This window comes from Bos grunniens, chromosome 1, assembly GCF_055505025.1.
Source record: "Bos grunniens cultivar Pamir isolate PY7600 chromosome 1, Bosgru_T2T1.0, whole genome shotgun sequence".
Classification (NCBI taxonomy): domain Eukaryota; kingdom Metazoa; phylum Chordata; class Mammalia; order Artiodactyla; family Bovidae; genus Bos; species Bos grunniens.
In genome coordinates, this window is record NC_141165.1 from 98,681,285 (window position 1) to 98,707,437 (window position 26,153).

Genomic DNA, 26,153 nt, shown 5'->3' on the forward strand with positions numbered 1-26,153 from the left:
TATGGATGGAAGTTTGTGACATTGTACAGGAGACAGGAATCTAGACCATCCCCAAGAAAAAGAAATGCAAAAAAGCAAAATGGCTGTCTGAGGAGGCCTTACAAATAGCTGTGAAAAGACGGGAAGCGAAAAGCAAAGGAGAAAAGGAAAGATATACCCATTTGAATGCAGAGTTCCAAAGAATAGCAAGGAGAGATAAGAAAGCCGTCCTCAGCGATCAATGCAAAGAAATAGAGGAAAACAATAGAGTGGGAAAGACTAGAGATCTCTTCAAGAAAATTAGAGATACCAAGGGAACATTTCATGCAAAGATGGGCTCAATAAAGGACAGAAATGGTAGGGAACTAACACAAGCAAAAGATATTAAGAAGAGGTGGCAAGAATACACAGAAGAACTATACAGAAAAGATCTTCACAACCCAGATAATCACGATGGTGTGATCACTGACCTAGAGCCAGACATCCTGGAATGTGAAGTCAAGTGGGCCATAGGAAGCATCACTACGAACAAAGCTAGTGGAGGTGATGGAATTCCAGTTGAGCTATTTCAAATCCTGAAAGATGATGCTGTGAAAGTGCTGCACTCACTATGCCAGCAAATTTGGAAAACTCAGCAGTGGCAACAGGACTGGAAAAGGTCAGTTTTCATTCCAATCCCAAGGAAAGGCAATGCCAAAGAATGCTCAAACTACCGCACAATTGCACTCATCTCACACGCTAGTAAAGTAATGCTTAAAATTCTCCAAGCCAGGCTTCAGCAATACATGAACCATGAACTTCCATATGTTCAAGCTGGTTTTAGAAAAGGCAGAGGAAGCAGAGATCAAGTTGCCAACATCCGCTGGATCATTGAAAAAGCAAGAGAGTTCCCGAAAAACATCTATTTCTTCTTTATTGACTATGCCAAAGCCCTTGACTGTGTGGATCATAATAAGCTGTGGAAAATTCTGAAAGCGATGGGAATACCAGACCACCTGACCTGCCTCCTGAGAAATCTGTATGCAGGTCAGGAAGCAACAGTTAGAACTGGACATGGAAAAACAGACTGGTTCCAAATGGGAAAAGGAGTACGTCAAGGCTGTATATTGTCACCCTGCTTTATTTAACTTATATGCAGAGTACATCATGAGAAACGCTGGACTGGAAGAAACACAAGCTGGAATCAAGACTGCCAGGAGAAATATCAATAACCTCAGATATGCAGATGACACCACCCTTATGGCAGAAAGTGAAGAAGAACTAAAGAGCCTCTTGATGAAAGTGAAAGAGGAGAGTGAAAAAGTTGGCTTAAAGCTCAACATTCAGAAAACTAAGATCGTGGCATCTGGTCCCATCACTTCATGGCAGATAGATTTGGAAACAATGGCTGACTTTATTTTTGGGGGCTCCAAAATCACTGCAGATGGTGACTGCAGCCATGAAATTAAAAGACGCTTACTCCTTGGAAGGAAAGTTATGACCAACCTAGACAGCATATTAAAAAGGAGAAACATTACTTTGCCAACATAGGTCCATCTAGTCAAGGCTATGGTTTTTCCAGTGGTCATGTATGGATGTGAGAGTTGGACTTTAAAGAAAGCTGAGCACTGAAGAATTGATGCTTTTGAACTGTAGTGTTGGAGAAGACGCTTGAGAGTCCCTTGGACTGCGGGATCCAACCAGTCCATCCTAAAGGAGATCAGTCATGGGTGTTTATTGGAAGGACTGATGTTGTAGCTGAAACTCCAATACTTTGGCCACCTGATGTGAAGAGCTGACTCATCGGAAAAGACCCTGATGCTGGGAAAGATTGAGGGCAGGAGGAGAAGGGGATGACAGGATGAGATGGTTGGATGGCATCATCAACTCGATGGACATGGGTTTGGGTGGACTCCAGGAGTTGGTGATGGACAGGGAGGCCTGGCATGCTGCAGTTCATGGGGTTGGTTGCAAAGAGTCGGACACGACTGAGCGACTGAACTGAACTGAACTGGCACATATATCTTTGAGATAGTGATTTTATTTCCTATTGGATATATACTCAGAAGTAAGATTGGTGGGTAATATGGTAGTTCATTTGTAATTTATTGAGGAACCTCCATACTGTTTTCCTTAGTGGCTGTACCAGTTTACATTCCTCCACAGTGTACAATGGTTCCCTTTTTCCACATCCTCATTAGCATTTGTTGTCCCTTGTCTTTTTGTTAATTGCCATCCTAACAAGTGTGAAGTGATAGTTTATTGTGGTTTTGATTTGTATACCCCTGATGATTAGTGATATTGAGCACTTTTTCACATACCTGTTGGCCACTTGTATGTGTCTTCTTTGGAAAATAGTCTGTTCAGGTCCTTTACCCATTTTTTCAAATGAGTTTTCTGTTATGTTTTTTTGCTTTTGAGTTATATGAGTTCCTTGTATATTTTGGATATTAACCCTTTACTGGGTATGTGGTTGCAAATATTTTCCCCCATTCCATAGGTTGTATTTTCATTGTGTTGTTGGTTTCCCTTCCTGTACAGAGCTTTTTAGTTTAATGTAGTCCTGCTTATTTATTTTGGCTTTTGTTGCCTTTGCTTTTGGTGTCAAATCCAAGATTTTGATTACTGATTCAGTCTCTTTACCAGTAATTAGTCTGTTCAGTTTTCTGATTCTTCATGATTCAGTCATAGTAGGTCTTTTATTTCTGACTTTGTCTTTTTTTCCCTTAGTCTAGCTAATGGTTTGTCTGGGGGGTTTTCTTTGTTTAAAAACAGTTCTTAGCATCTGTGATCTTTTAAATCATCTTTCTAGTCTCTATTTCATTTATTTCTGTTTTAATCTTTATTTCCTTCCTACTGCTAAGTTTGGGCTTAGCTTGTTCTTCTGGTTCCTTGAGGTGTATAGTCAGGTTGTTTATTTGAGATCTTTTTTCTTAACGTAAGACTTTAAACTTATGTAGCAGAACTGCTTTTGCTGCATCCCATAAGTTCAGGTCAGTGTTGTATTTCCATTTTCATTTTATCAGATTCTTTATTATTTAATTTTCCTTTTCTTTTATGACCCTTGGTTGCTCAGAATCATGTTGTTTAATCTCCACATATTTGTGAATTTTCCAGTTTTCCTCTTATATTGATTTCTAATTTTATAACTTTGAAGTTGGAAAATATGCTTGATATGACTTCAGTCTTTTAAAATTTATTAAGACTTGTTTTATGGCCTAACATATGATCCATCCTGAAGAATGTCCCATGTACACTTAACAAAATATGTATTCTGCTGCTAGTGGATAAAATGTTCTGTGTATGTCTATTAATTCCATCTGATCTAACTTGTTATTTAAGTCCAGTATGTCCTTGTTGATTTTGTGTTTGGATGATCTGTCCATTGTTGGAAGTGGCTTCTCAAAATCCACTACTATTATTGTATTTTTGCCTATTTCTCACTTCAAAATGTTAATATTTGCTTTATATATATTTAGGTGCTCCAATGTTGAGTGCATAAGTCATTTAAATTGTTACATCCTCTTGATTGACTTCTTTATCGTGATCTAATGTCTCTTGTAGTTTATAGGCTTAATGTCTATATTGTGTGGTATAAATATAGCTACCCCTGCTCTCCTTACAATCCAAACTACCTGTTTGCATAGAATATCTTTTCCATCCCATCACTTTCAGTCTATGTGTGTCCTTAAAGCTGGAATGAGCCTCTCATTGAAAACATATAGTCAGGTCTTATCTTTTTATCCATTCAACTAATCTGTGTTTTTTGAATAAGGATTTAATCTATGTACATTTAAAGTAATTATTAATAGGTGTTGGCTTGCTATTTTGCCATTTTAATTACTTTCTAGCTGTTTTGTAATTTCTGTTTTCCTTTCTTCCTCTCTTGAGTTCTTTTGATTATATGTATTGTGCTATGATTTATATTTTGTATATTTACTGTAAGTTTATGCTTTGTGGTTACCATAAGGCTTATATAAAACATTTTGTAGTCATAACAGTCTTTAAGCTGATGACTTTGAATGCATACAAAAACTGTATTTTTACACTTCTGCCACCCTATTTGTGTTACTGTCACAATTTATATCTTTTTATATTGTGTATCAAATTAGTTGTTTTTAATACTTTTGTCTTGTACTACAGTTTTAAGTGAGTCACCATTACAATATTGAGTATTCTGCATTTAACAATATATTTACCTTTATTAGTAAGTTTATACTTTAATATATTTTCATATTACTGATTAGAGAACACTGTTCCTGGGTAGAATATTCTTAATTGGCAGTTTTTTCTTTCAGGACTTGAATATAACATCCCACTTCTCTGGCCTGCAAGGTTTCTGCTGAAAAATCCACTGATAGTTTTGTACTATCAGTGTATAAGGAATGGCTTTGTATAAAGGTTACTTTTCTCTATTGTTTTTAAGATTCTTTGTCTTTAATTTTTGACAATTTAAAGTGTCTTTGTGTGTGTCTCTTTAAATTCATCTTATTTGATACTTTTTGGGCTTCCTGAACCTGGATATCTGTTTCTTTCTCAAGGTTAGGGAAGTTTTCAGCCAGTATTTCTCTGAATAAGCTTTGTTCTCTTTTCTCTTTCTGGAACTCCTATAATATATATATTCTCCCTTTGATGATATCCCCTTAGTCCCTTAAGCTATTTTCACTTTTTCTCATTATTTTTTCTTTTTGTTTCTCTGATTGGATGTATTCCACTGTTCTGTCTGTAAGCTGGCTGAATCTTTTTTCCTTCAATTTTCCAGTCTGCTGTTGAACCCCTTTGTTGAGTTTTTCAGTTTGATTATTGTATTCTTCAGCTGTGATTTATGTTTGGTACTTTTTTATATTTTCCCTCTCTGTTGAAATTCTCATTTTGTGCATTGCTCTCCTGACATCAGTTAGCATCCTTATCACCATTATTTTGAAAACACTATTGGGTAAGTTGCACTTCCCTGATGGTTCAGACGGTAAAGCGTCTGCCTACAATGCAGGAGACCTGGGTTCAATCCCTGGGTTGGGAAGATCTCCTAGAGAAGGAAATGGCAACCCACTCCAGTATTCTTGCCTGGAAAATCCCATGGATGGAGGAGCCTGGTAGGCAACAGTCTATGGGGTTGCAAAGAGTTGGACACGACTGAGTGACTTCACTATTGGGTAAATCACTTTCTCCATTTCATTAAGATTGGTTTCTGGAAGTTTATCTTGCTCTTTTGTTTGGAACATAGTTCTCTTTTTCTTTATATTTCTTAACTCTCAGTGTTGGTTTCTGTACATTAAACAGTCACCTCTCCTAGTCTTGACAGAGTGGTCTCAAGAAGATGAACTCATCAGCCAGCCTGGCCCAGATTCCTTGTTGTCTCTCAAACCTTTGTGATTGTCACAGCCACTGTCTTTGTCTTCAGTAGCTCCACCTGTTTGAGTATGTGTCCAGACCTATCAGTGTCCCCAAAGAAAGGATCTCAGTCAGTACCTTGATGCACACTGATTAGAAGCTGTACCCTCAAGCAGCACCTGTGCTGAGAGTGTGTGTGTGTGTGTGTGTGTGTATACATATATATATGTAGTAAAGTATACATATATAGTGTATATATATAATGTATATAGTTAAGCCCCTTCCAGGGAGAAACTAGGAGATGTGTGTTTTTCCTGCTCCCTTTCACTGAGCCCAGGTGTATAGCTCTGGGGCTGGGTGGCCAAGGCAATGGGGCTGGAGTCCTTCTGTGCCTATTTAAAACCTGCTTGTTTGCCATAGTCCTATGGGACTTGTGATTCTAAGTTCCATTGGCTATCAAAGCCCAGAGGCCCATCCCTCTCAGGTGATAATCACTGAAGTTAGCGTCTAAAACGTGTATAAGCCAACATGTATATTAGCTCCCTTCAGAGAAATGCTAGCAATCTGGTTTTACCTTTGGAATGAGCCAGAGGGAGAAAGCAGAGGAAGTCCCTAAAGGCTCTCTCAGCCTTTAGGAAGGATCTCAGCCAGCTCCTAGATGCAAGCTAAATTAGAATCTGAACCCTCAAGCAGCAGCTTGTAAAATATGCAGTCACATTCCTTTCAGGCAAAGACTGGGTGATGGACTTTTTTGCCTGATTTCTCAGAACTGATCGTAGGAACATAGCCACAGTGAGTACCTCACATCCATTAACACCTGTTTCTTTGTTTGCTATAGTCTTGTGTGTCTCATGGACACAAGCCTTATTGGCTTTCAGAGCTAGGTATTTGGGGGGGCCCATCCCTTGCTTGAATGGTTATCTTTAAAATCGGGATGCTAGAAGTACAGTCCAAACCCTTCATTCCTCGTGGAGACACTAAGGAATCCCTATGGATTGGGATGGTTCAGTGCCATCTCTCCCAATTATATGGCACTGAGCCAGGGATGGAGTTTATGGTGAGACTGTGTCTCAGTCTTTCCTGTCAGTATTTTTGATGTATCAGTGTGGGTATTTTCTCATTTGCTTGATGTGGAAAAGTCACACAGCTAGTTTCTGGATTTCTTTCAGAGGGAACTGCTCCATGTGTAGCTATACATTCAATGCATCCAAGGGAGGAAGGAAGTTTAGTAGCCTCCTGTCTCACCATTTTGGTTCCTCCATGGCATTTTTACTTTTTTATTTTCTTCCAGAAAGAACTAGAGAAGCAGAAGAGAATTAAGAGGAACCAGCAGCTGGAAGCAATAGCCAAAGAACACTATGAAAGGGTATTGCTAAGAAAGAAAGGTCTGGAGCCTTGGAAGAGGCTAAAAATGCAAAGCATGCAAAACCTCCAGGTATAGTGTCACACTCTTACCCACCTCCCCCCCACCTAAATCAACAGGTGGGACTTTCAAATAAACACCCAATTAGGCCTTGGAGGTTGTCTGGAGATTTAAAAGTCAGAAAGATAAATGAATTGAGTGTGGATATTTATTTGTTTCAGATAACAGTTTGAATTTGGTCTTCCAAGGTAGGTAAAGACTTCTGTAACTGAATAGATTAGAAAAAACTAGAGTTCATTTTTTATTAGAGACCTCCAAAGCAGGATAGATAGAGGCCTCTCTCAATTTTAGCAGTGTGTGTAGCTAAAACAGCAGTGTATAGCTAGCTATGTAATAAAGGAAAAATCATTACCATAAGGTATACTAATCAGATTTCTACTGCAATAAAGCTGCCTAACATACAACCCTAAAATTCTGTGGCTTACAATCCAAGTATTCATTTCCTACTCACATGTTTGTGAGAAAGTTTAGGTTGAGTTCAGGTCTCTCCACAGCCTCTCTTACTAGCCCCCTGTTTTTCAGGGGAAGCTTTCACCTGGCAAATGTCTTAGGTACAAAAGCCAAACCCAATTACGTAAATGCCTATGAAACCTGGGCTTGTATCATGTCCACTAACATTCCACTGGCCACGGGAAGTCATAGGGCCAAACTCAGGGTCACTGAGGGGAGAAAGGGGCGCTATCTACTCCATTGGGAGACAGGATGAAATCACAAGCAAGCTGTGGTGTTTAGTCCTATTATCAGGAACAGTAATTCATTCTACCATAAATCAAATACCACTGAAATTCAAATTTATCCAGTGCACAGAACAGAGCATTTAACTAAATAATCAAAAGCTCAAAATAGATAAAATGTTATCTGTAGAATTCTATTTCATAATAAGGTCAGTAATACATACTAGTTATGAGCACTGTTTATACATTTGGCCAAGTGAATACTGAAAAGTAAGGCTAATATGTTGGTTGTGAAAACTAGGATTAAAGATGAACAATAATGCTCTACATCATAAGAATCCTTGAAGGTTATACCTCTGTGAATGTGACTCAGGTTACTCTCTTTCCTCCCCTAGCCAATCTGTTCACCCTTCATTCTCTTTGTTCTCTTCTATTTTCACACTTTCTTTCCTTTTTATCTTTTCTAAATGCCCTCCATACTGTTTTTCTATGTCCGTGATTTTTTGTCCTCTGCCTCTTAGTGTTCTGGAACTACTGAGTATCCCAAACCAGCTAAGGAGGCCAATTTATGGTGGTCAGGCCTGAGGGCACGAAGAGCCCTCCTATTGGAGGCTTTGCCCCATCAGTGCCCCAAAGTGAAAAGTCGCTCAGTCATGTCTGACTCTTTACGACCCCATGGGCTATACAGTCCATGAAATTCTCCAGGCCAGAATACTGGAGCAGGTAGCCTTTCCCTTCTCCAGAGGATTTTCCCAACTTGGGGATCGAACCCAGGTCTCCCACGTTGCAGGCGGATTCTTTCCAGCTGAGCCACATTATTTTCCCGATAATGATATGGGAGGGCCGATCCTTAATCTACTTAGTAAACAAGTGTGGAAATGAAATTTGAATGGAAGTTTGCTTCTTGTAATATACTACCACAAAGATCAGTCATATCAAATAGTTTGCTATCCATTTGTGTGCTCCTAGTTTTATCTGGCCACCTCATGTGAAGAGTTGACTCATTGGAAGGGACTCTGATGCTGGGAGGGATTGGGGGCAGGAGGAGAAGGGGACGACAGAGGATGAGATGGCTGGATGGCATCACTGACTCGATGGACGTGAGTCTCAGTGAACTCCGGGAGTTGGTGATGGACAGGGAGGCCTGGCGTGCTGTGATTCATGGGGTTGCAGAGTCAGACAGGACTGAGCAACTGAACTGAAAGACACAAAAAGCAGACAGGGAGTATAATAACTCTTATATTCTTATCAGCTCTTCTTTTTGGGGCCCTGTTTTTGATTGAATGAAATCAAAGGTATAAAATATACAAAGAAAACAATCTATGGGTGAATAACCAAATTTTTTAAAATATTTATTTGGCTGCACCAGGTTGTAGCTGCAGTACTGCCAGGGGTCTTCGCTGCCCGTGCAGGTCCTTGTTGTGGCGGGATCTTTAGTTGAGGCATGCGGAATCTAGTTCCCTGACCAGGGATGGAGCCCATGCCTCTTGCATTGGGAGTTTGAAGTCAGCCACTGGACCACTAAGGAAGACCCCCAAATTAAGTTTTTAAAAATTTATTTATAAGAATGTAAAAAGAAACCAGAGTTTGAGTTCAAAATGACAGCATAGGCTTTAAATATAGAAAAACCTAATTAAAATAAAACCAGGAAAACACAGATATGAATCCAGCATTTCCAAACTTTCCTATTCATAAAACCATCTGGAAAGCTTGTAAAAATGCATGTTCCTGTTTCCACCCCCAGGTGTTCTCAGTAGCTCTGGGTTGTTGGCCAGGGCAGTGGGGGTGGCGTGTCAGGGGATCTGCATTTTTTAAAAGTAGTCCAGGACCTTCCCTGGTGACCCAGTGGTCACCACCTTCCAGTGCAAGGGACATGGGTTCAATCCCTAGTCAAGGAACTATGATCCTACGTGCCATGGCCAAAAACATTTTTTAAAAGAAAAAAAAAAAAAAGTAGCCCAGGAGATTTTGATCCAAGTAGTCTTAGCAGCACATTTTGAGAACCACCTCTCTAGTCTGTATTGAATAACAAGTGTGTTACCTATACTGTTGTAACAAATTACCACTAACAGTGTCTTAAAACACAAATTTTATTATCTTAAATTTCTGTTTAAGTCATAAGTCCAAAATCAGACTTCCTGGGCTGAAGTCAAAGTGTCAGTAGGGACAAGTTCCTCCTGGAGGTTCCGGGAGAGAATCTTGTCTCCTGGCTGTTTTCAGCTTCTACTGGCTGCCTGCATTTCATTGCCCATAGCCACTTCCTCAGTTCTCTCTTGATCCCTTACTTTGATGTCACATCTCATCATGTTCCTCCTGCCTTCCTCTTACAAGAACTCTTGTGATTACATTTAGAGCTCTACCACATAACCCAGGACCATCTCCCCATCTTAAGATCCTTCACTTAAGCACACCTGCAAAATCCCTTTTACCTTGTAAGGTAACATATCTGCAGGTTCCAGGGATTAGCCTGTGGCCATCCTGAGAGCCACTGTTCAGCCTACCACGTAGGATAATAGAATGTTAGAATACTAGTAATCTTCTCCCATCTCTTTCAACTTGTAAAGAAACTGAACCTCAGAAAGGAAAACTCACTTGCTTAAGGTCACACAGCACATTGGTCACAAAGCTAGGAGGGAACTCAGCAACCCCTTCCTCCAAAAATCCTGCCCAGTTCAGGCATGTCTTCTGTGCTGGGTGGGAATCAGAGGGATACGTAGATACCAACCACCAGCTGAAAGTTAAAAAAAGAAAAAAAAGAAAAAAAAGTACCAGTGCTGGAGAACAGTAAGAGGAAGCAGTTGCTGCTTCATCCATCAGAGCTGACTTCCAGGAAAGGATAGAAAAAATTAAGAATGAAAGAGGGTCTAGTTAAACAGTTACTGGCTTCTTTATACTGCATTTTTGTGTTGTTTTCAGAAGAGTTATTTAGCATTTTCCCTACAACTCACATGTACCATATTCCATTTGTTCCAATAACCACTTTTAGAATTTTAAAGGCATCTTCTGACTATCTTTTTCTCCCTGGTTCTCTTGTGTTTTCCTCTAAGGGGGGGTAGGAGGCAGTGTGTTTCTGGCTCCTCTTGCCTTTTGGCTCCCAGGTGCCACAGAGACCTCCTGGGAGTGTGTGTCACTGGCCAGTATGTGTGACTGCCAAGGGACTCATTCAGGTCAGTCACATTCACATTGCTCAGTGGTGAGACGAGGCTTAGAAAACATGCCCATTTTTCTGGAGAGGACTAAGAGAGAAAGGCTTTTTCCATTTCAAGAATGGAGCAGTTACTTTTTAAAATCTATAAAGTCAGAGTTGTATGTTTATTTTGATAGAATGATACTCTGAGCCTTTTAAGTTGGTAAGACATTAAGTTTTACATCATGTTATTTTTCTATCAAATGATTCTGTGGTTTACTGATAATGTCTAAATTTCAATGCTGGTGACAGCTCGTTCTACAAAACAAATTGAAAGTATTGGCACTTCCTCAATTAGACAGTGATTAAGTACATAATAAAGAGAGGTTTGTTATGCAGTTGCTGCCCAAGCTCCTGGAGATCAAAACAGAGTGTTGCCAGCCACCCACTTCAAAACTCAATGCAAGTGACCTAATGGTTTTGGAGGTTGTTTATTCCATTTCCTTAATAACCAGCCAGTCATTGTGGTCTTCAGAGAGTCAGCATTGAACGGCTATGCATTCTGTGAATCTAAAATCCCCATATAACACAGTCAAAGTTTTTAGGACATAAATGAACGTCCTTAAGAGAGTATAACTGCCTACGTGGGGTTTACAGCATCACTTGCCAAGATGATGTGTATTTCCTTAAATGATTTAGGATATGAGAGATAATTTCCTTTTCTCATTTAAAACATTGTCCAGGTGGCCAAAGAGCATCACTCTTTGACCCTACAGAGGAAATGCCTGCTGACCTGGTTCCAGTGGAGTCAGGAAAGCCTGGCTAAGAAGATGGCCCAGGCTGATCAATTTTATTCACAAATATTGCTTAGGAGAGTTATCCGGAGCTGGCTACAGGTAAGGCCACAAGGAAGAGAGTTTTAAATGCATGTCTCTGTCCAACTCTATGCAAGAAAAGTAGGTGTACTCCAGATGTCAACAGTCATTGTGTTTTTTTTAAGAACAGTATAGAAGAGGCAATTCAATCCACTGCTTTGAAATGAATTTGAAAATGTCAAGTCAGTTTTTTGTTAGTATAAAACCTTAAGCACATTTCTTTTCACACAGAGAGTATCCATATAAACTGTAATGTGTCACTACATCAGCTTTTGTTTTTATACTAATCTGTTTCTTGTCCCATAATTGCTCAAGTGATTTTACTAGAAATCTGCCCCCTCGGTCTTAGAAGGGTTTCTGCCCCTCTGCTTCCAGTATTATCTCTTTAATCCACGACAGAGGATATGGCCTTGGCTGCCGTAGCCTCCTTATACCTCCAGTGTCCTTCGTTTGTTTTGATTCTTTCTCTTTTGTACTATTTGCTTGAATTTTTTGTCTGTGATATTATATGCCTCACTTTTCCCCCGTCTTCATCCCCAGCACCTGATTGATCTAGATGAAGAAGTAAGAAAACTGTGCATACATTTTCTTCAGAAGAAGATTTTCAGGGCCTGGCGTGACATGGTCAGGGAGGCCAGGGTCGATTCTCAGAACAAGCACCAGATCGCGGTGGAACACAGTGACAGGTGAGGTTTTCATCTCTGAAAATTCACTCACAATTTCACAATTGCCTGGGGCAGAGGCTAGAAGAGCTGACCACTCAGAGATGCCCAGCAGGGTGGGCAGCCCCAGCTCACCCCCTGACTCTGTGGGTGAAGACGAGAGTAACCCCCTGGAACTCCAGGGTCCCTCTCTTTAAAATGAAGAGGAGGAGGAAGATGATGCCTGCCTCCCATCTCACAGGATGGGTCAGAAAATAGTGTGAAATGTGAAATACATGCAAAGGCACAGAAGCAGAGGTACTGTGTTCTTTGTCATATAGTTTTATCTTTTGTTTTTACAAATATTCTTTATTGGGAAATATAACGCAAATATAGAAAAGTGCTTAACTCATACCAGCACAGCTGAATGAGCACTATAAAGGGGATGACATTGCTGTTGCCACCGCCACCACCCCTGAGGTTGAGGAGTAGGACACTGTTGACCCCAGAAGCCCCCACGGGCTCCTCCCTAGTCACAGGTCCCACTGTCTCCTCACAGAGGTAAACTACTCTCCTGACCTTTATGATAAATACTTCCTTGCACTTCTTTTATTTTTACCTCCTAAGTCTTCAAGACTTGGAGTTTTATATAAGTAGAATCATATGTCCTGTTAATATTTATAATACAGTGATGACTTATTTAATTCAGTGTCTTTGGGGAATAAACTATTCCATATAAGTACACCAGGACTTCCCTGTAACTCAGATGGTAAAGAATCTGCCTGCAGTGCAGGAGACCTGGGTTTGACCCCTGGGTCAGGAAGATCCCCTGGAGCAGGAAATTGCTACCCACCCCGGAATTCTTGCCTGGAGAATCCCATGGACAGAGGAGCCTAGTGGGTTACAGTCCATGGGGTCGCACGGCTGAGCGACTAACACTACTACTAAGTACATTATTTGTTTTCTAAGTCTTAAGCATTTTGGATAAAAATATTCTAAACTTCATTAGGTACTTCCCTTGGAAAGTAAGCAAATGATTTGTCCTTTATTGGTGATTTAATGTCATTTCTTACAGTTAATGTCGAGTTTCACCTTCAGGTTCTGAGGTGTGAAGACTGTTGTGAAGGTGTATGTCCCTTTTCTCTATCGATTCATTTTTGGTTGCTTTGCTTTCATTTGTGTGTATGTGGTGTGTGTGTATCTTTTTTTTTTTTTTTTTAATGTGTTTCTATCGTGTTGCCAGTGGGGTGCCACCTCCAGCAAAACCTTGTTTAATTTATAAGTACTAAAATCTGTGGGCTGGGGAAACATAAGCAAGTTGATTCTAATTTTGTCTAAAATAAATAGGCAATGAATGAAGGTATTCAGAGGGCCTGCCTCTGAATAAATGCTCACATTTGAACCTCCCTGTTCCTCTTTTTATAAAATGAGGATAACTGCAGACCATCTTAGGGGATGTTGTGAGGACTAAACAAGGTAACAAAGGAGCTCAGTTACTGCAGTCATTGCACTGCTGACCCAAAATAATAGCTGGTTTGTTTTTTTTTTTTTTTGTTAGTACATTATTATTAAATACCCTTTTTGTCCAAATCTGTGTTTTCTGTTTCTCAGCTGCCAAAAACAGACTGAGAGATTGACTGAGGCAGCTGCCTGATGCAACATGGGGGCAGTGAGAGGGCTTTTACACACGCCGTCTCACCTGATGAGTGTAGGCTTCTGAGGGGGTCGTGGTATGTCAGGAGTTGGATTTTCAGGTAAAGAAACTGAAGTTACACTTGGTGAATTGCCCAAATAACAGATGGTGGAGCCTGGACTCCAAATCAGGTTTGAGGATTTCTGACTCTAAATCATTCTCTTCTTGCTAAGTCAGTCTTCTTCCCCACTTTTCTAATTCAATCTCATTTGTAAACTAAAATACAGCAGTAAGATAGTGGTCCTACTCAGAGTGTAAGGTAACAAAATCAGTGCGTGAATCCACGCAGTCAACAAGAGTCTCAGCCAGCATCTACTCGGTGCAAAAGTACTGCAGGGACTTCATCTCTTCCTGCTCCACACCTTGTTCACGAGGTCCAGCCCCACTAGCCTCCCTCAGCATTCCCTGGACAAACACTCAACCTGCATCACAGCTCTTGCATGACCCAGAGCTCCTCACCAATCGGGTTTCCTCTCAAAAGCACGCCAACTGCCTGCATTCATTTCTGTCCAGTAACCTGCCCTATTTTCTTCACAGCACTGAAGACCCTGAAATTGTCATTTACTGTTTACATGTTTATCATCTGTCAGTCCCCATCACATCTTGCTTGCAGCTGTATCCTCAGCATGACAAAGCCTAGTACATGGTTGCATGATAGATTTTTGGTACATGAATGGATGTTTTATTGCTGGAGTGACACTAACATTTAGTCACAGATCTTTTAAAAGGAACTTTTAACACTTACAAATTGATATTGAGTTCTTAATTTAACTTTATTTGAATGAAAGAATATTGTACAGAAAAGCTGTGGATGAAAAATCTCAGTACTGCTGAGAAAGATGATTCCTAATAAGACCATGAGGTTTAATTCTACATATCTGAATCACTTCTAGGTATATATAATTTGTAATTTGATAGATTTATAATGTTAACAAATCTGATATTTTATACATGGCAGGACTAAGAGATGTCTCCAGACGTGAGTTTATCATTATCAGTAGTTTTTGTGTAGTTCTGCGTTTAGAGCTTGGCTATGCACTTGGCCAGTTCTTCTCAACTGAACTAGTACGTCTTATTTTTCTGGTATTGCCTTGATACTGTAGTTCTTAACCACTTTGGAATCAAAGGCCCCTGTGAGGCAGTAATGAAAGTCACAGGCCTGCTCTCTAAAAAATGCACATATGCACATTACATACAACTTCACACAAACTGTCAAGGAGTTTGTGAATGTTTGTCAAGGACCTCAGGTGACTGGATGTAGGAAGGTAGATACATGTAGACAGATACAGATGGGTAGGTAGGTAAGACTGTAATAAGCACAAAGTAAGTGAATGTGACCATATGCTTTAGGAGTTCAGAGGAAGGAAGACACATGTAGGCAGAAAATTCCCCCAAGAGGCAGAGTTGTTAGGATAGAACAGTAGTAGCTAAAATGCAGAAGTCAGAAAATGGGAGTGTTGCCAGAAAAAAGGTGTGAAAAGCAGGTGAGAGTGGGAGATAGGGTCAAGGTCTGGTAGTGGGGGTCATGGAGCTGAGTACAGGAAGCTATCAGAGTTGAAATGGATGCTAGATGGATGAAAGAAGAAATAAAATGAAGCACTCCACTCCTTGAAGCCATTTTTAACTGAACAGTAATACCTCCACCAAAAAAAAACAAAAAACAGCATTATCAGAAACATCAACTATCAGCCATAAAATTAATAGGGGCTGAAATGCATTCTAGGGGGCTTCATTAGAGGGTCAAGGAGCCAGAATAAGTCCCATCTATGCCACTACTTATGAAAATATAAACTTAGCTATTCTTGCCTCTGCCTTTACTCAAGACATGCCCTCTTCTAGGAAAGCCTTTTCTTTGCCTGATAAAAATTCAGTTCAGGATAGATCAAGATGGCAGAGTAGGAGGACATAGAGCTCACTTCTCCCCACAAGCACATCAAAAATATGTCTACACATGGAACAGTTCTCACAGAACACTAACAGAAACCATCAGAAGAACTCTGTACAACCAAAGTTCCAAAAAAGATCTCCACTTAACAGGACAGTACAGGAAAAAGGCACTGGGGTCAGGACCTGGGCCCCTGGGGGCAGATCTGAAAGGAAGAGAAGGTCCGTATGGGCAGACCCTTGCCTTGGGGAGTGAGTAGGCTGAGCTGTAGTCTAGGCATGCCAGTCCTGGGGTTCTGTGCAGAGGAGACAAGCCCCTTTGGCTGCTGAGAGAATCACTGGAACAAACAGAAGGGCTGGAGAAGCCTAACTCTATTCACAAGGAGTGCACGTGAGTTGACTTGCGAACAACCAGGGCAGAGAGAGCCTTGCATTTGTAGCTGCTGCCTTGCCAGACTCACTAATCCAAATGGGGTGAACACCCCTGCACTGCATGGGGGTCAACCAGGCCCAGGGAGGAGGCTCATCTAGAGACAGCCCAGGGGGATGTGATCCAAGTAGGGTGGTGGTGACCACTGTCAGAGCTCACTCCAGCGATGCCACAGGAGCACACGAGGGTCCCTCTCCCAGAGCACCCCAACTCCCACCCACTACACACCACACCTTAGCATTGGGTCTGGGGCAGACAGGTCCTGGGAGAAGGCTGCCACAGAAGCAGCCCAGATACCTCAATTCCTGCAGCCACAGTGCCCTGACCCTCAGCTCCAGCCGAGCAAATGCACCAGCCCCACCCACTCCACACTACAGCTTGCACTAGATCTGGGACAGACACAGTGGGGAAAGAGACCTTGGCCTGCATCTGAGTGAGGCCCAGGTCGCCTCCTTAGGTGGTGCATCAGGGCCCTGTAAGTGCATGAGCCCCGCTTACTCCAGCACTCCCCTCCTCTGGGGCAGGGCATGCAACTCAAGGGGAATGGAACCTGATCCTCAGGGCTTCTACTCCAGTGACTGGTAGCCTGACAGGCTAGTGACTGCACAGAGCAGAAAGTAAGTCCTGCCCCTGTACCGGATTTAGATCAAAACCACACCTCCATCAAGGTGACAATGGCTGGCACACCCTGAGGACAGACATGGCTGGCTTTCATATCAAAACCTGTTCTCTCACCAAAAACACTGGACACACAGTCTACACAGGGATCTCTCACATAGAAATACTCCTTCAAGACCACAATGGATAACTAAATACATGGAGACAGAAAATTTAAGTGAAAAGGAAGAGGAACTACTCCCAGTTAAAAGAGCAAGAGAAGTCCCCTAAAAGAACAAATAATAAAACAGAGCTCACCACTCTACCAGACCTTGAGTTCAGAAAGGTATTGATAGTAGTAAAAATGCTAACCAAATTAAGAAAGATTATCAGTATAAACACAGAACTATAACTAGGAACTAGAAACTAAAAAAAAAAAAAAAAAATTCAACCAGTCAAAGATAGATAATTCCGTTTACAAGATAAAAAGCAATCTGGAAGCAATGGATAGCAGAATAGGTTATCTCAAAGATAGAATAATGGAAATCACCCAATCATAATAGCAAACAGACAAATGAAAAAAAGATGAACAAAACATATGAGATCTATGGGGTAATATAAAATGTGCCAACCTACATTTAACAGGCATTTCAGAAAGTGAAAAGAGAAAGGGGTCAAAAATGTATTTGAAGAAATGATGGCTGAAAACTTCCCAAACCTAAAGAAGGAAAAAGATATTCAGGTACAGGAAGCACAAAAGGTCCCAAATGGAATAAACCCAAAGAGACCCACACCAAGACATATCATAATTAAAATGGCAGAGCTTAGGATTCTAAAGGCAGCAAGAGAAAAACAGTTATTTAAAAAAAAGAAAAAAAAAAAAAAAACCATAAAGCTATCAGCTGATTTCTCTGCAGAAACTCTACAGGCCAGAAGAAAGTGGCATGATACATTCAAAGTTCGGAAAGAGAAAGACCTGCAAACTAGGATACTCTGCCCAGCAAGATTAACATTTAGATAGAAGAAGAGAGAAGAATTTCTCAGACAAGCAAACACTAAAAGAATTCAGCAATACCAAACCTAACCTAAAAGAAATGTTGAAAGGTCTTCTCGACATGGAAAGAAGAATTCACAGGAAAGGGAAATTCCCAATAGGAAGACCAAATATATAGTTAAGGATTGAAGATCACTTAAAGAAGCCAGGACCATCCCCAAGAAAAAGAAATGCAAAAAAGAAAAATGGCTGTCTGAGGAGGCCTTACAAATACCTGTGAAAAGACGGAAGTGAAAAGCAAAGGAGAAAAGGAAAGATATACCCATTTGAATGCAGAGTTCCAAAGAATAGCAAGGAGAGATAAAGCCTTCCTCAGTGATCACTGCAAAGAAATAGAGGAAAACAATAGAATGGGAAAGACTAGAGATCTCTTCAAGAAAATTAGAGATACCAAGGGAACATTTCATGAAAAGATGGGCACAATAAAGGACAGAAATGGTAGGGACCTAACAGAAGCAGAAGATATTAAGAAGAGGTGGCAAGAATACACTGAAGAACTGTACAAAAAAGATCTTCATGACCCAGATAATCACAATGGTGTGATCACTGACCTAGAGCCAGACATCCTGGAATGTGAAGTCAAGTGGGCCTTAGGAAGCATCACTACAAACAAAGCTAGTGGAGGTGATAGAATTCCAGTTGAGCTATTTCAAATCCTGAAAGATGATGCTGTGAAAGTGCTGCACTCAATATGCCAGCAAATTTGGAAAACTCAGCAGTGGCGACAGGACTGGAAAAGGTCAGTTTTCATTCCAATCCCAAAGAAAGGCAATGCCAAAGAATGCTCAAACTACCGCACAATTGCACTCATCTCACACACTAGTAAAGTAATGCTCAAAATTCTCCAAGCCAGGTTTCAGCAATACGAGAACCGTGAACTTCCTGATGTTCAAGCTGGTTTTAGAAAAGGCAGAGGAACTAGAGATCAACTGCCAATATCTGCTGGATCATGGAAAAAGCAAGAGAGTTACAGAAAAACATCTATTTCTGCTTTATTGACTATGTCAAAGCCTTTGACTATGTGGATCACAATAAACTGTGGAAAATTCTGAAAGAGATGGGAATACCAGACCACCTGACCTGCCTCTTGAGAAACCTGTATGCAGGTCAGGAAGCAACAGTTAGAACTGGACATGGAAGAACAGACTGGTTCCAAGTAGGAAAAGTCGTACATCAAGGCTGTATATTGTCACCCTGCTTATTTAACATATGCAGAGTACATCATGAGAAACACTGGGCTGGAGGAAGCACAAGCTGGAATCAAGATTGCCGGGAGAAATATGAATAACCTCAGATATGCAGATCACACCACCCTTATGGCAGAAAGTGAAGAACTAAAGAGCCTCTTGATGAAAGTGAAAGAGGAGAGTGAAAAAGTTGGCTTAAAGCTCAACATTCAGAAAACTAAGATCATGACATCCAGTCCCATCACTTCATGGCAAATAGATGGGGAAACAGTGGCTGACTTTATTTTTCTAGGCTCCAAAATCACTGCAGATGGTGATTGCAGCCATGAAATTAAAAGATGCTTACTCCTTGGAAGGAAAGTTATGACCAACCTAGACAGCATATTCAAAAGCAGAGACATTACTTTGCCTACAAAGGTCCGTCTAGTCAAGGCTATGGTTTTTCCAGTGGTCATGTATGGATGTGAGAGTTGGACTATAAAGAGAGCTGAGCTCCAGAGAATTGATGCTTTTGAACTGTGGTGTTGGAGAAGACTCTTGAGAGTCCCTTGGACTGTAAGGAGATACAACCAGTCCATCCTAAACGAGAGCAGTCCTGGGTGTTCACTGGAAGGACTGATGTTGAAGCTGAAACTCCAATACTTTGGCCACCTGATATGAAGAGCTGAATCATTGGAAAAGACCCTGATGCTGGGAAAGATTGAGGGCAGGAGGAGAAGGGGATGACAGAGGATGAGATGGTTGGATGGCATCACCGACTCGATGGGTTTGGGTAGACTCTGGGAGTTGGTGATGGACAGGGAGGCCTGGCGTGCTGCGGTTCATGGGGTCGCAAAGAGTTGGACATGACTGAGGGACTGAACTGAAATAAGCCAGTACCTAGATTAAAAAACAATGAAAAAAATTTTAAAGAGATTATAACTACAATAAACAATAAAAGGATAAACATGAAGATGTAAAGTAAGACATAAAAATCACAAACGTGGGTGAGGAGAGTATAAAAATATAGATCTTTTAGAATATTTTTAAATTTAAATGACTATTAGTTTAAAACAAGTAGATATATTTCTGGGTCAGTCAACATAATTGAACTCCATGATAACCACAAACAAAAAACACAATAGATTCACAGAAACAAGAAAGGAAAGCATATTATAAAAGAAAATCATTAAACCACAAAAAAGAAAAACAAGAACTAAAAAAACAACTGGAGAACAAAGATTAAAAATGGCAATAAATATATACCGATCAATAATTACTTTAAACGTTGATGGACAAAATGCTCTAATGAAAAAACAGAGTGCAGACTGGATTTAAAAAAAACCTGCAATATGCTGCCTAAAAAGAGACTCACTTTAGGGCAAAAGACACACAGACTGAAAATAAGGGGAGCAAATAGAAACAACAAAGTGGGGTAGCAGTTCTCAGACAGAATTTACAAGTTGGCTTCATTCCAGGATCACAAGAATGGTTTAGCATATACAGATCAGTGTGGTACACCACAATAACAAAAGGAAAGACAGAAACCACACGATCATCTCAATAGATGCAGAGGAGCATTTGACAAAATTCAACATCCATTCATGATAAAACTTTCACCAAAGTGGGTACAGAGGGAACATATCTCAACACAGTAACAGTCATTTACAACAAATCCACAGCCAACATAATACTCGGTGCTGAAAAAATGAAAACCTTCCCACTAAATTCAGGAACAAGACAAGGATGCTCACTCTCACCACTTTTCAGTATCGAATTTGAAGTCCTAACCACAGCAATCAGACAAGAAAAATAAAAGTATCCAGATTTGAAGGGAAGAGGTAAAACTGTCACTGCAGAGAACCCAAAGTCTCTAAACAAAAACTATTAGAATAAATGAATTCAGCAATGTAACAGAAGTCTGTTGCATTTCTTTACACTAAAAGTGAAATACCAGAACGTTAAAAAACTATCCTGTTTAAAATCTCATCTAAAAAATAATATACCTAAGACCAAACATACAAGGAGGTGAAAGACCTATATGCAGAAATGTATAAAACATTGACAAAGGAAACTGAAGATGACTCAGGAAATGGAAAGAGATCCTGTGCTCTTGGATTGGAAGAATATTGTTAAAATGGCCATACTACCCAAAGAAATCTACAGATTTAATGTGTTCCCTATCAAAATACCCATGATACTTTTCACAGAAGTAGTATAATCCTAAAATTGATATGGAACAACAAAACACCCAGAATCGCTAAAGCCATTCTGAGAAAAAAGAACAAAGTTGGAGGGGCAACCCCTTCCAGACTTGAGAGTACTACAAAGCTACAGTAATCAAAACAAACAAAACAGATTTACAAATCAATGGAACAAAATAGACCAGAAATAAACCCATGCACCTATGGTCAAGTAATCTGTGATAAAAGAGGCAAGAATATACAATGAAGGGGGGAAAAAAAAAGTCTCTTCAACAAGTGGTGCTGGGAAAGCTAGACAGCTACATGTAAATCAATGAAATTAGAACATTCCCTCGTACCATATACATAAATAAAATGGTTTAAACACTTTAAGACAAGTGAACATAGTAAAAACATTCTTTGACATAAATCATAGCAATGTTTCCCAAGGCCAAAGCAATGAAAGCAAGATTTAATCAATTGGAACTAATCAAACTTAAAAGCTTTTGCACAAGCAAAGGAAACTGTCAACAAAACAAAAAGAACCTACAAAATGGGAGAAAATGTTTGAAATGATGTGACCAACAAGGGTTTAACATCCAATATAAACAGCTCATACAAGTCAATATAGAATATCAAACAATCCAATCAAAAAGTGGGCAGAAGACTTAAAGAGACACTTTTCCAAAGAAGACAAACAGATGGCCAACAGGCACAAAAAGAGATACTCATTTATTACAGAAATGCAAATCAAAGCTACAGGGTATCACCTCACACTAGTCAGAATGACTGTCATCAAAAAGTCTATGAAGAATACATGCTGGAGAGGCTGTGGAGAGACCTTGTACACTGTTGATGGGACTTGTAAACTGGTGCATCCACTATGGAAGGATGGAGGTTGCTTATGAAACTGAAAGGTTGCAGCTGCGAGCCATGAGCCACAGGGGGATTCGTGACCTCTGGAGGAGAGGAGTTCAATCCAGAGTCAGACAGGAGGCTTGATCACTCGAAGATGTTGTGTAATAAAGTTTTATTAAAGTATAAAGGAATAGAGGCAGCTTCTGACACAGACTTCAGAAGGGGACAAAAAGAGTGCCCCCCTTGTTAGTTTTTAGCAAGGAGTTATATATCTGTTAGCAATCTGCTGATCAGATAAAGAATCCCCTCAAAACTGAGAGAGCTGCATCAGGCCCCTTTCCCACCACATGCATTCTGAGATAGCACTGGCACAAGGTGAGTCATCCCCCACCTTAAAACAATTGACGTGAATCTTAAACAAAGGCAGGTTTCCAAGCAAATACCTAGTTTCATTAACATAGCTTAAGAGAACATTTCCATGAGTAGGACATTCTGGTTTGTTAAGCCATTATAGGTTCAAGGTTTGAGTCTTTAGGCCTAACCCACTTGAAGAAAGGCAGATTCCAAGGCAAATACATAGCTCATTAACATAGCATAAGAAAAATATTTCCATAAGAAAAACATACTGATTAACTCAAGGTTTGAGAAAAGTTAAGGGAGAACCAGGTGTTGCCATGACAACACAGAATTGAAAAGAAACCTCCTTCTAATTTTGAATAGAGAAAGGAAAAAAGTCTGCCACTTGCAGTTTATTTCCTCTACTTGGGGACCCTTGGCCTTCCTACCTGTTACCCTCTCAAAACTAAAGCTACTATATGATCCTGCAATCCCACACCTGCGTATATATCCAGAAAAAATGAAAATTTTAATTCAAAAAGATACATGTACTCCAAAGTTCACAGTAGCAATTTACAGTAGCCAAGACATAGAAAGAAGCAAATCAAAGGCCCATCAACAGGTAACTGGCTTAAGAAGATGGCTGAGTAATATTTCATTCACACAATGGAATATTAACTAGTCATTGAAAAAGAGTGAAATATTGACACTTGCAGCAACGTGGATGGACGTAGAGATTATCATACTAAGTGAATTAAATCGGAGAAGACTATATGATATCACTTTCGTGTGGCATCTAAAATAACACACATGAAAGTATACACACAACAGAAACAGACTTACAGAGAAAACGAACTTATGGTTACAAATGAGAAAAAGAAGGGAGAAGGGACAAATTAGGAGTATGAGATTAAGACACAAACTACTGAACATAAAATAGGCAACAAGTATTTACTGTACAGCACAGGAATCACACCAAGTATCTTGTAGGAATCTACTAATATAAAGAAAAATAACATGAAAATAACAGGGCTTCCCTGGTAGCTCAGACGGTAAAGCGTCTGCCTACAATGTGGGAGACCCAGGTTCGATCCCTGGGTTGTGAAGATCCCCTAGAGAAGGAAATGGCACCCCACTCCAGTACTCTTGCCTGGAAAATCCCATGGACTGAGGAGTCTGGTAGGCTACAGTCCATGGGTCACAAAGAATCGGACACGACTGAGCCACTTCACTTTTAACATGAAAAAAAAGTTTTGGAGATTATGAACAGTTAGCATTCAGTTTATAAATACCACTTTATAGTAAGTATGTAATATTACAATGTAAATAAAAGCAATTACTACTTAAATTGTCACTTTACCTCAACTGCCACTAAAAATACAAATGAAACAGTCATATATCAAATTTTAAAAAGTTCAGACATCATCTCTTTCAAAACCTTCTGATGCTCCTCACCACCAGACCAGGCAGTAAGGGTGCTCACTGCAGGATCTCCACCACCGTAGCTCTCTGCAGCACTGAGGTGATCTGCTCGCCAGGTTAAACCCTATTTGGGCAGAGACTGGGCTACTTTTCTATCCCTGGGGCAAAGCTGGAGTGGGCACTAAGGAATCCCGTAGTCATGCTATCCTAACAGGCCATCGCATGCCTCCCTATGACAACAGACACCCCCGCTTCAACACGTGAGCCTCTGGACCATGTTTTCAGATCCTGACCCAAGGGTGTTTTTTTCCTCAACTAAAATTCAAGACCATTGGAGGTGAGGTTTTTTAAATTTCAGTGGGCTTTTTAAACCATATATGTCCAAGCACCAGGACCTCGATGCTTGTAACTGGCGTGTGCTGCACAGGCTGCAGCAGCTTCCCAGCACCTCCACCACAAGCGCTTTGGCTGCTCGAGCCCCCGCTCCTCTAGTCCCACCTCTCCCGTAAGGTGCTCCTCCCTGCGGAGCGCGTCCCCTGGCTGGTGCACTCGAGAGGCCACCGGGTGCTCGGCTCAGATGTCTTCTTCTTACAGAGGGGTCCCCTGACCACCCACCCGCTGCTGCTGCTTCATTCTCTTCACCGTGTTCATACTGTCTGAATCCCAACTGTGACTTCTGTATCTTTCCTATAACGTTTTATTCACAATAAAGGTGATTTTTTAAAGTTTTCAGCACAGATTGATGGAAAGTTAACTTTTCCTCAGTATATCACTTTTTCTCTTTTTATTGTTAAAGGAGGATTCTCTGGATCATGTTTCAGACATGGAAGAAGTTTGCAAAATTTACAAAAGAGGAAAGAGAAAAAGAAGAGAGGCGAGAGCAGCTCCGTAGGAAGGTAGCTGAAATTCTTCCAGATTTCCAGATGTTCACACTGCTGTGACTCGGCCGTGCAGCACTCAGATGCTCGGCCCTTGGGTAAGGAGTCTGTGGTGGACAGGGGGCCACAGCCCACGCAGGCGCAGTGCAGTGCTTACAATGGGAGTTTCATCGGTCCGTATGTGGGTTACCTCCCCCCACCCATGTATACGCGCAAATATATGGCTTATGTTCTGTCACATACTTTTTGGACCAAAGAAATTATTTTGTGAATGTACACTTCCTTCTTTGATCTCTCTTGGATTGCTAATCAGCCCACTAAAGCATTTATCACAGCAGGACCATCCAAAGGAACAGTCTTGGGCTCTGCTGTTCAGATGTACCCTATATATTTTTAGTATCATAAACTTTAAAAAGGACAATGTTTCTTTGCCTAAGACTGTGCAGGAAAATGTGTCCTTATAGCTTAATGTGAATTGTTGACAAATGGAACTTTAACTAAATAGAAATTTAAAACAGTGAGTCCTTAGAAAAGGAGGGCCAGTCATCTAGTCCCTTAGCATCAGCAACAGGCATTCTGCCAGACGCTGTCCATGTTGCCCACCTGATGGAAAACTGGATCAAAAGGCACTCTGGGAAGTCACTGCAAAGGCAGCAGCGTCTCCTGATTTCAGAGAAACCGGGGAACCAAAGATCCTTCTCCTCAGTGCACTTTTATAATGTGAAGAGAACTCCAAAAGCAAAGACTATCAAAGGCCGTCCAGCAATCTGTTAAAATGTCAGCTCACGCTTCCAGCTGCAAACTTGAAATAACACATTCAATCTGTCTTCTAATCCTCAGCTCAGCTTGATCTATGTATCAAGCTTGTTGTTCAGTTGCCAAGCAGTGTCCAACTCTTTGCAATCCCATGGACTGCAGCACCCCAGGCCTCCCTGTCCCTCACCATCTCCCAGAGTTTGCCCAAGTTCATGTCCATTGAATCAGTGATGCCATCCAGCCATCTCATCCTGTCGCCCTCTTCTCCTTCTGTCTTCAGTCTTTCCCAGCATCAGGGTACTTATCTTGAATTCAAAGAATGTTTTAATCTTTAAGGTGCTAAAGAATGTAAAGACTGACACAACATTCCTGTGAACTGTCTGAAAGAGTTACCTGCTAGAACAAAAAGTTTTCATTACAAAGTACATGCACATAACAACAAATTCAGGCAGTAAATGCACACAGTAAAATGAGACAGTCTCTTGCAGCCCTGAGGTAACTATAACTATTTGGTAAGCTTAAAATTTGAGTTGGCAATAAAATTCTGTGTGTTGTTCAATAAATCGTGTTATTGTCTCTTACTTCCTAGAAGGGATATCTAGCTACACCACCTACAAAATGACATATTCTTCTTCTATGGAAGATGTATTATGATTTACTCAGATACAAAAAAAAACACTATTTGAGCTTTATTTCTTCCAGTGTCCCTATTCTCACTTATCTTTTCCTTTAATATGATCGTAGTCATCATCTAAAAACTCTAAGACTAATGGCCACTAAAGAAACGGACTAAAAACAACTCATAGTTAACCTCTTCCTGTCTAAATCACAATCTGTTTTCACCTATCTTTAGCACACTGGCTGGTA

At 40.5% G+C, this 26,153-nt stretch overlaps 1 protein-coding gene and 1 long non-coding RNA gene across 4 annotated transcripts in view; one reads left to right on the top strand and one right to left on the bottom strand.

The window, feature by feature from the left end:
• The window catches only part of CCDC191 (coiled-coil domain containing 191), a 98,857-nt gene extending 73,008 nt beyond the window's left edge, over positions 1-25,849 (top strand). For 2 of the 3 annotated variants that reach the window (XM_086405500.1, XM_086405519.1), the window contains exons 14-17: positions 6,581-6,724; positions 11,257-11,409; positions 11,929-12,074; positions 24,449-25,849. In XM_086405500.1, the coding sequence (XP_086261626.1) occupies positions 6,581-6,724; positions 11,257-11,409; positions 11,929-12,074; positions 24,449-24,593 (588 nt within the window). In that variant the 3' untranslated portion in view covers positions 24,594-25,849. The remainder of the gene's footprint in view (positions 1-6,580; positions 6,725-11,256; positions 11,410-11,928; positions 12,075-24,448) is intronic. The other variant, XM_086405510.1, reaches the window with a different exon arrangement.
• LOC147379976 (uncharacterized) lies at positions 6,847-11,257 on the bottom strand. Its single transcript, XR_015165412.1, has 2 exons — positions 9,979-11,257; positions 6,847-8,584 (listed from the first exon to the last, which is right to left on the bottom strand). It is a non-coding gene; the product is annotated as an uncharacterized LOC147379976 (long non-coding RNA).
• Positions 25,850-26,153: the final 304 nt, after the last annotated feature.